At 43.0% G+C, this 14,939-nt stretch overlaps 1 protein-coding gene across 1 annotated transcript in view; it reads right to left on the bottom strand.

Moving 5' to 3' along the window:
- The window catches only part of MALRD1 (MAM and LDL receptor class A domain containing 1), a 439,175-nt gene that overhangs the window by 76,715 nt on the left and 347,521 nt on the right, over nt 1-14,939 (bottom strand). The window contains exon 35 of the mRNA XM_084860474.1: nt 10,612-10,884. Coding sequence (XP_084716600.1) covers nt 10,612-10,884 — 273 coding nt within the window. The remainder of the gene's footprint in view (nt 1-10,611; nt 10,885-14,939) is intronic.

Here is a 14,939-nt window from a genome sequence, read left to right as displayed (position 1 = left end):
TTAGAGTTCTGACTGGTTCTAACTGAAATCCAGAGTGGATTCACCACCCCACTGAGATCGGAGCCACTGCTCTCCACTGCTGATATACACTGAGCCGATCAAAACCATTACTAATGCTTGTAAAAGTAGAAATAACACATGCAGTGGGGTATGCTCACTTGAGTCACTCTTAACTTCAACAGCATCAGTGGCTCCAGAGAACTCTGTATCTTGTTTTCCTTCAAATGAATGGGAATGGATGTATAGGCAGAGACAAAGTGCCGCTATGGCCAGACCGCAGGGTGCAGGTCTGGGAAGGCTCCCAAATGGCCACTCCTCCTGCCATCCATGCCATGCTGCTAAAGGATAGCACCACAGCAGTGACTGGCCAAGGCTGCAGCCCTGAGGTGCACCATTTTAAATTACGCTATTTTTATCTACTAACTTGGATTAGCAGCATGCTGCTAAGCTGAAGTTAGTAAAGAAAAATATTGTAATTTAAAATGGTACATGCGAGGCTGCAGCCTTGATTGGCTGCTCTGCATTTTCCTTTAACAGTACCATGACATGACAACTGGAGGAACTGTTCCCACCACCACCCAGGTCAAAAAACAAAATAGGGCTAGATTGGCTGGCAGGGCTGCAGGAAGAGGCTGGCCAAGGGGAGCCCCCCCCAAATCTTGCCCAGGGACCCCTCAAACCTGATGGCACCTATGGGCTGAGAGCTCTGCTCATACATCAGGGCTTCCACACTGTATCAGTCCAACAGTCAGTTGCATTACCTACATTAACTACTATGTGATAAATATTTGGAGAAATAACCCATCTACATTTCGCACTGGAAATTTACCCAATAACACAGAGAGGCACATTAGAGACATTGGTTTCACTTTCATTGGATTTTGTACGATTCAGCCTATCTTGATTAAATTACCTTTTCCACCGCAATGATCCACACTAGATTTTGCAAGTAGAGTGGAAACAACTTTTTAAAGTAGCACTTCAAAAATAACATTATCCTTCCATTTCCCAGGAATATTTAAAATATATACAATCCTTGAATTTACAGCAGATAATTAGTGAACATGAACTTCATGACTACGTAATCTTTGGATCTTTTGACCATAACTTGTGTCACCCCATAATGTCACATCTCAGAGATTCAGTCAGATCTCACACAGAGAGAACACTGAGGTAAATCAAATATCCTTTGTCTTGACTGAATTCAAGGTTTCAGCAGCATACTATATGATTTCATAAATTAATTACCTTGATTTGTTTGGATCATCTGAGTAGGATTAGTTCAGTTAGCTCAATTTTATGAGAACTAGTTGACTTCTATTTATTTCTGTTACTTTGGTTAATAAAAACTGATCAGACTCATTAATGCGGAGGTGACTTTTTTAGAAGTATTCAAAAACTCATCGTACAGTGAGACCCCCCCCAGCTCTTTGTGTAGAGCTCAGATCTCAGTTCTGTGATGAAACTGAAAGTAGATGGAGCAATTAACAGCCTTGTGTAGAAAAGCTTGTCATGAGCTTTAGGAAGGAATAGTTAAGTTCCCTTATTTGTAAACAAAGGAATTTGGGCACAGATTTGGCAGTGATTAAGAGCACAATCCCCTTCATGGATCACTGCCTTGTTGTGGCGAAGGGGCTTGCGTAACTCAGTGAAGCCATAAGCTATGCCGTGCAGGGCCACCCAAGATGGACAGGTCATGGCAGAGAGTTCTGACAAAATGTGGTCCACTGGAGAAGGAAATGGCAACCCACTCCAGTATTCTTGCCAAGAAAACCCCATGGAACGTATCACAAGGCTAAAAGATATGACGCCGGAAGATGAGCCCCTCAGGTCGGAAGGTGTCCAATATGCTACTGGGGAAGAGCAGAGGGTATTTCCAAGTAGCGCCAGAAAGAGTGAAGCGGCTGGGCCAAACCCGAAAGGACACTCAGCTGTGGATGTGTCTGGTGGTGAAAAGAAAATCCGATGCTGTAAAGAACAATATTGTTTAGGAACCTGGAATGTCAGATCAATGAATCAAGGTAAGCTGGAGGTGGTCAAACATGAGATGGCAAGATTGAACATCGACATCTTGGGAATCAGCGAACTAAAATGGACAGGCATGGGCGAATTTAATTCAGGTGACCATCATATCTACTATTGTGGGCAAGAATCCCTTAGAAGAAATGGAGTAGCACTCATAGTCAACAAAAGGGTGGGAAAAGCATTACTGGGGTACAATCTTAAAAATGATAGAATGATCTCAGTACGAATCCAAGGCAAACCATTCAACATCACAGTAATTCAAGTCTATGCCCCAACCACTGAGGCCGAAGAAGCTGAGGTTGATCGGTTCTATGAAGACCTCCAACACCTTCTAGAACTAACACCAAAAAAAGATGTCCTCTTCATCATAGGGGATTGGAATGCTAAAGTAGGAAGTCAAGAAATCACCGGGATAACAGGCAGGCATGGCCTTGGTGTACAAAATGAAGCAGGACAAAAGCTAATAGAGTTTTGCCAAGAGAACATGCTGATCATAGCAAACACTCTTTTCCAACAGCACAAGAGGCGACTCTACACATGGACGTCACCAGATGGTCAATATCGAAATCAGATTGATTATGTCCTTTGCAGCCAAAGATGGAGAAGCTGTATACTGTCAGCAAAAACAAGACCTGGAGCTGACTGTGGCTCAGATCATGAGCTTCTTATTGCAAAATTTCGGCTTCAATTGAAGAATGTAGGGAAAACCACTAAACCATTCAGGTATGACCTAAATCATATCCCTTATGAATATACAATGGAGGTGAGGAATAGATTTAAGGGATTAGACCTGATAAGACAGAGTGCCTGAGGAACTATGGACGGAGGTCCGTAACATTGTTCAGGAGGCAGCAACGAAATCTATCCCAAAGAAAAAGAAATGCAAGAAAGCAAAGTGGCTGTCTGATGAGGCTTTACAAGTAGCTCACGAAAGAAGGGAAGCGAAAAGCAAGGGAGAAAGGGGAAGATATACCCAACTGAATGCAGAGTTCCAGAGAATAGCAAGGAGAGACAAGAAGGCCTTCTTAAATGAACAATGCAAAGAAATCGAGGAAAACAACAGAATGGGAAAGACTAGAGAACTCTTCAAGAAAACTGGAGATCTCAAGGGAACGTTTTGTGCAAAGACAGGCATGATAAAGGACAAAGAAGGCAGGGACCTAACAGAAGCAGATGAGATTAAGAAGAGGTGGCAAGAATACACAGAAGAACTATACAGGAAAGATCTGAATGTCCCTGATAGCCATGAGAGTGCAGTCACTGAACTTGAGCCGGACATCCTCGAGAGTGAAGTCAAGTGGGCCTTAGGAAGCATTAGTAACAACAAAGCTAGCGGAGATGACAGTATTCCAGCTGAGCTATTTAAAATCCTAAAAGATGATGCAGTTAAAGTGCTGCATTCAATATGCCAACAAATCTGGAACACTCAACAGTGGCCACAAGACTGGAAAAGGTCAGTTTACATTCCAATTCCAAAGAAGGGCAATGCCAAAGAGTGTTCAAACTACCGCACAATTGCGCTCATTTCACATGCCAGCGAGGTGATGCTCAAAATCCTACAAGCTAGGCTTCAGCAGTATGCGAACCGAGAACTACCGGAAGTACAAGCTGGGTTTCGAAGAGGCAGAGGAACTAGAGATCAAATCGCCAACATTCGCTGCATCATGGAGAAAGCAAGAGAATTCCAGAAAAATGTCTATTTCTGCTTCATTGACTACGCTAAAGCCTTTGATTGTGTGGATCACAACAAACTGTGGCAAATTCTTAAAGTGATGGGAGTACCAGACCACCTTACCTGTCTCCTGAGAAACCTGTACGAGGGTCAAGAAGCAACAGTAACAACCAGACATGGAACAACCGATTGGTTCAAAATTGGGAAAGGAGTACGACAAGGCTGCATATTGTCACCCTGCTTATTTAACTTATATGCAGAGTACATCATGAGAAATGCCGGGTTGGATGAATCAGAGGTCGGAATTAAGATTGCTGGGAGAATTATCAACAACCTCCGATATGCAGACGATACCACCCTAATGGCAGAAAGCGAAGAGGATCTAAAGAGCCTCTTGTTGAGGGTGAAAGAGGAGAGTGCAAAAGCTGGTTTGAAACTCAACATTAAAAAAACTCAGATCATGGCATCTGGCCCCATCACTTCCTGGCATATAGAAGGGGAAGAAATGGAAGCAGTGACAGATTTTACTTTCTTGGGCTCCAAGATCACTGCAGACGGTGACTGTAGCCATGAAATTAAAAGACGCTTGCTCCTTGGGAGGAAAGCTATGGCAAACCTAGACAGCATAGTAAGAAGCAGAGACATCACCTTGCCGACAAAGGTCCGTCTAATCAAAGCTATGGTTTTCCCAGTAGTAATGTATGGCTGTGAGAGCTGGACTATAAGGAAGGCTGAGCGCCGAAGATTTGATGCTTTCGAACTGTGGTGCTGGAGAAGACTCTTACGAATCCCCTGGACTGCAAGGAGGTCAAATCAGTCCATCCTAAAGGAAATCAACCCTGAGTGCTCATTGGAAGGACAGATACTGAAGCTGAAGCTCAAATATTTTGGCCACCTAATGCGAAGAGAAAACTCTCTGGAAAAGACCCTGATGCTGGGAAAGACTGAAGGCAAAAGGAGAAGGGGATGGCAGAGGATGAGATGGCTAGATAGCATCACGGATGCAATGAATATGAACTTGAGCACGCTCCGGGAGAGAGCGCAGGACAGGAAGGCCTGGCGTGCTATGGTCCATGGGGTCATGAAGAGTCGGACACGACTGAACAACAACAACAAGAGCACAATCCCAACCGCCTGATGTTGATGGCTGGAGGGAGTTAGGGTGGTATGGTGTATTAGTGCCTTCCCAAGGAGCACCACTGCGGGGAAGGGGGCTGCCATGGCAGAGGTCCCAGCTGTGCTGGGGTGGGTGGAAAGCTGTCACTGGCGGTTCTACTGCCTGCAGAACCAGGCAGAAAGACAAGAAATAGGGCATTCCATGGGTAGAGAGAAGCCGGGTTTGGATCCACTGGATCCAAATCTGCTCCATTCCCCCAGATGGATCCAATCTAGACCCATCAGATATGCCAGCCCTGGAACTGGCATAGCTAATTCCACCCCCCAGCCCCCATTGCTGTCAATCCACCTCGTCACTCTCTACTGGCCCAGATCAGGATTGCTCTGTAATGTATCAAATGTTCATAAAAATGATCATATCCCTAAAAGAATCAGCTGCTCCTCCATGATCATTAAAGACCAATCCATTAAAAAAAAGACCTTGCATTGTGTGTGTCCATGCATGGTATTGGTCAAAAGCCATGTATCAGAAGCTCTACGCACACCTTGTAAGGCCATCAGACAGTGATGTGGGAGTAGGATGGGGCTCTGAAAGAACCAGGTGATCCAAGAAATTGCAAAAATAGTCCTGCAGGGCATTTGTGTACAGCTTTACCTTGAGCATTTACAGGGATGCTCAAGCCCGGCAGCCGTAGACTACGGCTATGTTGCTGTTCTCATGGATACTCAAGGACAGATTGCCACACACAGAGATGTTGCCAACCACTCAGCATTCTACCACACATAATACAACTGTTCTGTGTGCAGAAACATCATCCTCTGTATGGATTGCTGGCAGTGAATTAAGCATCTGATCCTGTTATTTGTGACGACTTAGAGAGAGGGATTCCTCAAGATTGAGACCCAAGTACCTTTTATTGTCTGCATGTAGTTAAACTCTTGGGAAAGACTTAGCTATAACTCTTGGACTTCTCTCACCATTTTAATGTTTATCCTTCCCCTTAAGCTGCATATATTGCTTTGCAGTTAATGAATATTGCATGCTGTCCACGGTCTCTGATAGTTAAAACTGACTTTTGTGAGAGACAATTAACATCATCCTATTAATGTTTCATGATGCTGATATTAAATATATGTAGGATCATAAATGTTAATGAAGTTTTTACAGGTGCTGCTATTCTTGTTTGCACCATGGGGAGGAAAATATCTCAGCCCTTTACCCCTCCCCCAAAAAACCCTTTTAACATTTTGCCTAGATCTACACTACTGCCTTATTGAGGTATTGAACTGCACTGAGAACTGTTGAGGCACATTATACATTCGATATACTGCTTTTGTAGTGTTATTTCCTGCTTTTTATTTCACGTTATCCAAAATATTGCAACAAAAGTCATTGTGTGTCCTGCGAAGTATATATGCGCAAGAGGGATATAGCGTTACAATGATGGGATCGTATTGATATGACACAAGGTGTAAATGTGGCCTCTGTCTGCCTTTCAAGTTTTACAGGGATAGAGTCCAGATTCTTTTGATTGCAAAACAAAGGACAGGAAAAAAAAATCAGTTCTCACTCAGCTGCAAGCAGCTAAACCACACCCTACTGGGACATGTGAGCAAGGTATGCCTATAATGTGCATTAATTTAATTTTTACTCTTTATTGTTTTAAATCATACAGTTTAAAAAACCACACACCATGTGAAATTAGAATTCAGAATGCCAGAAGGACTGGCTAAGTACAGTATTTGTAACAATAAATGATAATTTCATGCTTCTACAAGATAGAGCAAGAAATAAAACCCACCATATTAATAGCTATAATGCAACACTAACATATATACCCTACTATCAAGCTCTTCTGTCAGCACTGCTGGAAATCTCCTGTCTACGTAAACCTTTAAACCACATATGGCAAGAATTTTGTGATGGCAGGAGTGGCAGAGATGAGGGCTTCCAAAGATGTGAGTGAGAGATTTTCTGATTGCTTCACTTTTCATTCTGGATTTATGTTTTATCTTCACAGAGCTGTTATTTTCTCAGTCTAGCGTCTTCTCTGGGAAAAAGAGTTTTCACTTGATAAAATTTGGGGCTCAAATCCCAGAAAAGAATCTGGCTGGCCTGCGGTACAGAATGGGGAATTATAATGGGAAGGGAAGCAATGTGCTTTCAGTGACAGAAACCCACTTTTTAACCACGTAGCTAGCTAGTTTGGGGAGATATCTTAAAACTTTAAAGAACGTCAAAAACACAAAAGTTATTATATGGTCTTGAAATTCATATAGAAATGTAAATGACTGCCAGCTCTCAGGAGACTGCCAAACTTTTAATACAGGTCTGTAGCATGTGAAGTCTAAGGAATTAAAGCAGGGGTGGGCAGATTTCAGGCTTGCAGGATTTATTATTCATTATTATTTTATTCAGTTTATGAGTTGCCCTATAGTCAAAGCTCTTGGAGTGACATACATAATAAAAATGAATACAATAAAACTAATGATAAAACATATTAAGCAGGGTTTTTTTAAGTTTTAAAAGCAATAACAGTATTTTAAGAGCTCAGTCCTAACCGGATGCCCATCAGCCTCCGAACTTGGAGGCAGACGGGCACCTATGCCGAGCAGAAGGAGTGCAGAGGTGATCTTTGCCTCTTCTCTTGTCCCACTCTGCATTTTTGCTGGATGGATATTTTTGTCTGTCTATCTAGAGCTCTGCAGAGGGGGAGCAAAGGAGGCTGGGAAAGGCTGGGGATAGTTCGTATCCCCGCTTCCTCAGTCCCCTCCCTGCCCACAGAACCGACCCCTTTCCCTCCTCTCCATGGTCACTTTTGCAACTTTGGAAAGGCAGCCGGCATGGTTCTCTCTTTGCTGACTGCAAGGGGGAAGGGAGCTCAAACTCCTGGGTCTGACTGCTGTCTCTGACTCTGGATCCAGGAATCTGAACTATCCCCAGATGCTGTCTAGGGGCCACAGGATTGCTCTTTAAAATAATTTTACAAGAAGAGATAAATATCCAAGCACCTACTTCATTTTGGTTTGTATAGCACCCTGAGATCCACCAACTTGAGTCTAATGCAAAAGACATACACTTAGAATTAAAACATTCTGAGCCCAGGAATTTGTTTTCAGATCAGAACTGAATGGTGCCCATAGGCCTTAGACACAAAAATCTACTCCTTGTTACTCCAATCATCAGTATAATTTAGGGGGATGGGGAGAGAACAGTCATTTTGTTGCTGATATTGCTAAACAATTGAGAGCCAGAAATCTTCTGATCTGTTGCAAGTCACCCAGATATGTATCCGTAGATCCAGACCTACCATCTACCCACCCTTGAATTAAAAGATAAACTATATGGTGTGTTGCTTTTCAGTAAATCATGGCAGAACTTTATGCATGTTTATTCAGAAGTGAGTCCTGCTATGTTTAATGGGACTTACTCCCAGGTAAGGGCGCATAGGATTTCAGCCTTAATGTACTTGGGTTCAGAGCTATTAATATGATGGGATTCTATTCGTTGCTATATCCTTCAGGGACATGAGCAGATAAAGATGCTGTCTGTTAGGCGGATTCCATTCACTTCAGTAGAGGATCAGCCCAAAGGGCTGCAAAAATAGAATTGTCCCCTCCAGTGAAGTGTGAAGAAGCCCACTCACACAAGAGTTCCATGTTCTCTGGAGTGAGGCCACACTTTTAACTCAGCCATGTGACAATGGGCATCCTTCCATTGCCTTCAAAGAGCCCTGGCTCAGGCCAACATTCATAGAATCATAGAATCATAGAATAGTAGGGTTGGAAGGGGCCTACAAGACCATCGAGTCCAACCCCCTGCTCAATGCAGGAATCCAAGTCAGATGGCTGTCCAGCCTCGTCTTGAACGCCTCTAGTGTGGGAGAGCCCACCACCTCCCCAGGTAATTGGTTCCATTGTCGAATTGCTCTAACAGTCAGGAAGTTTTTCCTGATGTTCACCCGGAATCTGGCTTCCTGTAGCTTCAGCCCATTATTCCATGTCCTGCACTCTGGGATGATCGAGAAGAGATCCTGGCCTTCTTCTCTGTGACAACCTTTCAAGTACTTGAAGAATGCTATCATATCGCCCCTCAGTCTTCTCTTCTCAAGGCTAAACATACCCAGTTCTTTCAGTTTCTCTTCATAGGGCTTTGTTTCCAGTCCCCTGATCATCTTTGTTGCCCTCCTCTCAACCCTCTCCAGTTTGTCTGCATCCTTCTTAAAGTGTGATGCCCAGAACTGGACACAGTACTCCAGATGAGGACTAACCAGTGCTGAGTAGAGGGGAACTAGTACTTCCCGGGATTTGGAAGCTATGCTTCTATTAATGCAGCCCAAAATAGCATTTGCCTTTTTTGCAGCCACATCACATTGTTGGCTCATATCCAGCTTGTGATCGACAACAATTCCAAGATCCTTCTCACTTGTAGTGTGGTTGAGCCACGTATCCCCCATCTTGTAACTGTGCCTTTGGTTTCTTTTTCCTAGGTGCAGAACTTGGCATTTATCCCTATTAAATGTCATTCTGTTGTTTTCTGCCCAGCGCTCCAGTCTATCCAGATCACTTTGAATTTTGTTTCTGTCTTCCAAAGTATTAGCTATCCCGCCCAATTTAGTGTCATCTGCAAATGTGATCAGCATTCCCTGCACCTCCTCCTCCAAGTTATTAATCAAAATGTTGAAGAGCACTGGGCCCAGGACTGAGCCCTGCGGTAGCCCACTTGTTACCTCTCCCCAGTTTGAGAAGGTCCCATTGATAAGCACTCTGAGTCCGATTCTGTAGCCAGCTGTGGATCCACCAGATCGTTGTTTCATCTAGCCCACTTTGAGCTAGTTTGCTCATCAGGAGATCATGGGGCACTTTGTCGAAAGCTTTGCTGAAGTCGAGGTATATGATATCTACAGCGTTCCCATGATTCCAAAGAAATTTCATCTAAAATTAAATTATGTTATTTGGGTGCCTCCTGTTGAATGCCTATGTGACTCTGTAGTAGCCCTGTAGTAGCCAGGGTATGTACCAACTTGCAGCTTTCTGTCTCCTAACAACGTATGTTAACCATTTTGAAATTTACACCAGTCAATAACCGAGATCAAAGCATCTTTTTATACATGATGTAATTATATTAGTCTATATCAGAGGTGTAATGCACTCACAATTTTCCACCCCCCCCAAGTTAATCCCACCTCAACAAGACATTAAAATTGGGGGTGGTAATATAGAAATGGGTCCTGAAGCATTGGCAAACTATTTATTTTAAAATATCTCTAGCATCAATATGGTAATAGAAAGATCTTTTGCATACACACCCACACACACACCACCTTTCTATGACTACTGGGAACCTCTAAGCATTTTGATAAGTCCCTGCAGCTTATCTTTGACATTGGAGAGCCAGTGTGGTGTAGTGGCTAGACCACTGGACTGGGAGCTGGGAGATCTGGGTTCTAGTCCCCACTTGGCCATGGTCACTCACTGGGTGACTGTGGGCCAGTCACAGACTCTCAGCCCAATCTACCTCACAGGCTTGTTGTTGTGAGGATAAAATGGAGAGGAGGAGGATAATGTAAGCCACCTTGGGTTCCTTGCACGAGGAAAAAAGGTGGGATATAAATGCAATCAATCAATCAATCAATCAATGCAATATATTATTCCATTATCAAATTATACTAGGTTTTAAAATCAAGTATTATCTATAGAATGACAATATTCTACATTAATTTGTGGTTGTAGTTTTTTGTGTGCACAATTTTAAGAAACTAATCTTAGGTGCAGCTGCATGAGAACATGCGACTTACGACAACTGGCTTCATCTTCATTGAACCTACAGTCAGTTACCCCATCACATCTCAAGAGTGATGGGATGCACTGGTTAGCACAGGGGAATTCCGTTTCCTGGCAAAGCCTTGGAGAATCTGTGGTAGGTGTCTCAGTAGGGCAGACAATTTCATCAGTCCCATCAGCACAATCTTCCACTATGTTGCATTTTGCAGTGAGAGGCACACACTGCTTCACATACATGCAAGTGAATCTGTCACTGCCACAGGTTGGAGGCTGGGGTGCAACTGGTCCTAGGAGACAATAAGGTTGAAAATGTCAGCTCACAGATGCAATGCTTGAATTACAGGGCACATCCTTACCTTATTATTGGATTAGCCCCCTTTGCTATTGTTTTTAGAAAGCTTCAGGATGGACTTAGGCTGCAATCCTATACACCTACCTGGGAGTAAGTCCCATTGAAGTCCATGGGGCATACTTCTGACTGAGTAGACATCTATAAGATTCTGTTGTTAGTTGCAGTTTCTTATCCCCTTCATAATGGTATCATGATATGCAACTGGCATAAGTGGCATTACTCTTAAGTAAAAAGTTAGATAATTGCAATTTACAGCACAATCATATGCATGTCTACTAAGATGTAAGCTCCATTAAGTTGAATGGGACTTTCTTCCAGGTAACTGTGTAGGGCTGCAGTCTAAATTCTCTTTTCTATCACAACCAGCCAAAGTGCCCATTTTTTAGTTCAGAGAGAGAAAGCGAAAGAGAAAGAAAGAGAGATCCTCGTTACCTTGAGTAATGAGAGAGCTTTAATCCTTGGCAGAATAAGGACCTAAGTATTTATGCCTTTCTGACACCGCGTTTTTTAGAAGAGGAATTTAACAGGCGTCAGCATACAGAAGGACCAAGGCTATGACTCAAGCAAACGTATTTGGAAGGAGGTTTTAAAAAGAAATCAATTGAAGTACATCAAATTAAATGTGTTTAGGACTGAGGAGCCAATATGATTAAGAGTGAAAAGTGGTGGTCCTGAGGCTTTGACAGGGAAATATCTGATGGTTGATCAAATACTTATCTCCATTAATCTAGTGCAAATCTAAACGTAATACCTTGGAAATCAGTGGGAATACTCTAGATTTATAGAACACTTCCAAGGCCTTTTCAGACAAAGTGGCGTTGAGCTGTCAGCTAGTAAACAATTAACACAATAAAGCCTCATTTTTTATTGCTTGCACTTTTCATTATAACATTTCATTAACCTTAATGATTCAGTATTTCCTGCAGCATTAAACTCTGGCTTGTATGTTTTTAGGCCTCTTAGGCTGGCCCAGCTCTACATGGCAGTATAATTTAGTTCCTTGAACACAAAGGGAGTAATAAACATTTATATATAGCACAAATGAAATGTTTCAGCTCAGAAATTTTCAGAGAATAACATGCTTTTATTTATATCAAGTAATAAATATGGTTCTCTGCCTTCAAGATCTTATCCTAATTTACAGTAATTTTTTAGTATTCAGTCCAAAAAGCTCAAGTAATAAACACATCCATCCATCCCTTCTTTGTAATCACACATGTGCAAACTCTTTTATCTGTTTGTGAATGGCCGTGGTTTGATTCAGAATCAGAATCTACCATCCTAGAAATGGTATGTACCATAGTATGCTACTGCTAGTTTGCCATTCCTTAAAGTGCCCAGCTTTTTGCACGAGCAACAGCACTCTTTTGAAAGCGCTGCACTACTATTGTATTAATTACATTTTCAGCCCACCCTTCTTCAAAGGTCTAGAGATGGGGGAGAATTTCATTTCAGTTTGGCTTTGATAAGGACTTACAAAAATTCACAACGTTTTCTATATTGTGGACAAAAAGAACTTGAGATTATTATTTTTTAAAAAAAACTTGAATGTGGAAGAAACCTAAACTGACAGCTTTCTCCATCCAGGCAGACGGCTTTTGAGTGCTTTGCTGTTAGGGTCTGGGTTTGAATCCCTGTCTATTCAATCACTGACATGATTAGGGTTGCCACCTCATTTTTCTGACTGGCTCTTCATCTTTAACAGCTAGCTGGCAGGCAGGTACAACATGGTCCTCTCCGTTCTGGGAATAGTTGCACCTATGGAAATCAACCCTGAGTGCTCATTGGAAGGACAGATACTGAAGCTGAAGCTCAAATATTTTGGCCACCTAATGCGAAGAGAAAACTCCCTGGAAAAGTCCCTGATGCTGGGAAAGATTGAAGGCAAAAGGAGAAGGGGATGGCAGAGGATGAGATGGCTAGATAGCATCACCGATGCAATGAATATGAACTTGAGCACACTCCGGGAGAGAGCGCAGGACAGGAAGGCCTGGCATGCTATGGTCCATGGGGTCACGAAGAGTTGGACACGACTTAACGACTGAACAACAACAACAAATGGAATTTGGCTGGCGGAGATAGGTGGGAATTTCATTTCAGTTCATTTTTGAGCAAGATTTACCTAACTTTGCAAAGTTCTTCATATTTGGGAGAAGAAAGAACTTGAGATTTAAAAAAATCCAGATGTGGGAGAAAGCAAAATGGACAGATTCGCCTATCTTCCAGGCAACGTATTCTCCCCACCATTTTATCCTCACAACAACCCTGCGAGCCAGTCCAGCTAAGAGAGAAGGAGTGCTTCAAGGTCATCTAGTGAACCTCATGACCAATGGGGATTTGAATCTCAGTTTTCCCCTTGTCTGACATTCTAACCAATATGCCACACTCAACTGCTGATTCTTTGTAGAGTTCCTCCATAGAAGAATGAGCTAAATCAAGTACAGTGGGCACAATCCAGAGAAAGTTCAATCAGCCAATGATCCAATGGGAATTAAGTGCATGTCCCATTAAATTCAGTTCTCGTGTCCCATTAAATTCAGTGGAACTCAGGCAGGCAATATTTTCCCAAGTATGACTGCTATCCATTATCCATTATCCATTAGAAGGCAAATATCTGCTTTGACAATAACCAACAAACTCTGCTTACACACATTAATTGAAACAAGTTGAATTCCCAATGGATTTAGCAAAAGTGTTGTTCTTAAAGGGTTTGTCGAAAAAGAAACATATATGTTAACCAAACTGTTTTTCGTTTAGTGATTTCCATGATCCCCAAATAATAGCATTTGCTCAGAACACATCAGGAACAGGAATAGTTTCAAAAGTCTTTGTACACTCATTGTAGTCTGTTGCTAGTTGCTACTAGTATTTATTATGCATAGTTTCTAGTGTGTTTAACTATTTGTTTCAGAGAAAAAGGAGCAGATAGACTTTGTTGCATGTAACTGTTTTTTCCTCTCTTTTAGTAAGGAATTATGGGACGTTTTGGAAGAATTACAGTGGAATTACCAAATGTAAAAACTCACTTGGGCGGGGGCGACTTTGAACAATCACTGCTCACTACCTCTTAGTTGGCAGGTTTCTCTGACAATTTGTGCACTCTCTGGGGCTGGATCTCTACACTTACCACCTTTTTTCACTTCCAATGAGGTTGCACCGCCTGCCTTTCACACTACGCAGTAGCCGCCTCAGATTGGAACCGGAATTTCCCACTTCCGTCCTCCCACTTTTAATACCCTAATATCCCAGTATTTCCCCTTAATGTGCTCTGATTTTACGCCTTCGCTACCATATCCAGTCGTAGTCCCCTCCCCTGCCTGTCCATATGCGGCGGTGTTGGTATTTCTCTCCTGTTCACTCACAGCTCTCGATGGCCCCATGTCTTCTTCCGGCTACCAATTGTATAGCTTCCTCAGTAGTCCCTGTCTCCTTAGCAACAAGCAAAGGGCTGGATGTGCGCACGCTTGTCTGATCTCGGAAGCTAAGCAGGGTTGGTCCCAGTCAGTGCTTGGAAGGGAGACCTCCTGGGAATCAGGCTTCCTGCACTGAGCAGGGGGTTGTTCTATCCCTTCAAATGAGATTAGGTTTTACCTAGGGATGTCAGAGAATTCTGCCATAGATCTCGGGGAGGCCGAATGCCAGCGCATTCGGCCCCCCGAAATCGGTGGCGGAACGGTCTGCCCCCCCACCCCACCCCCCGTGACGAGACTTACCTGGGGCGGATCTTCCTGGCGGTTCGGCGGCGGTTCGGCGGTGGTGGCTGCGGCGCCCGGACGTCCGACTGGCTGCTGCTGCCGCCATTTCCAGTTAAACAAACAAACAAACAAACAAACGTGATAGGCTACGTAAAGATTTACGTAGCCTATCATGGCTAAGTTTAAAAAAAAATGATAGACTACGTAAATGTTTACGTAGCCTATCATGGCTGCCTTTAAAAACACACACACACACAACTCGCATACGCAAATGGTGGCGGCCACAGCTGCCGCC

The sequence above is a fragment of the Heloderma suspectum genome, chromosome 5 (genome assembly GCF_057233095.1).
Source record: "Heloderma suspectum isolate Gila_16-S chromosome 5, 16-S_ref, whole genome shotgun sequence".
Lineage (NCBI taxonomy): Eukaryota > Metazoa > Chordata > Lepidosauria > Squamata > Helodermatidae > Heloderma > Heloderma suspectum.
This window is presented reverse-complemented; position numbering and strand designations above follow the sequence as displayed.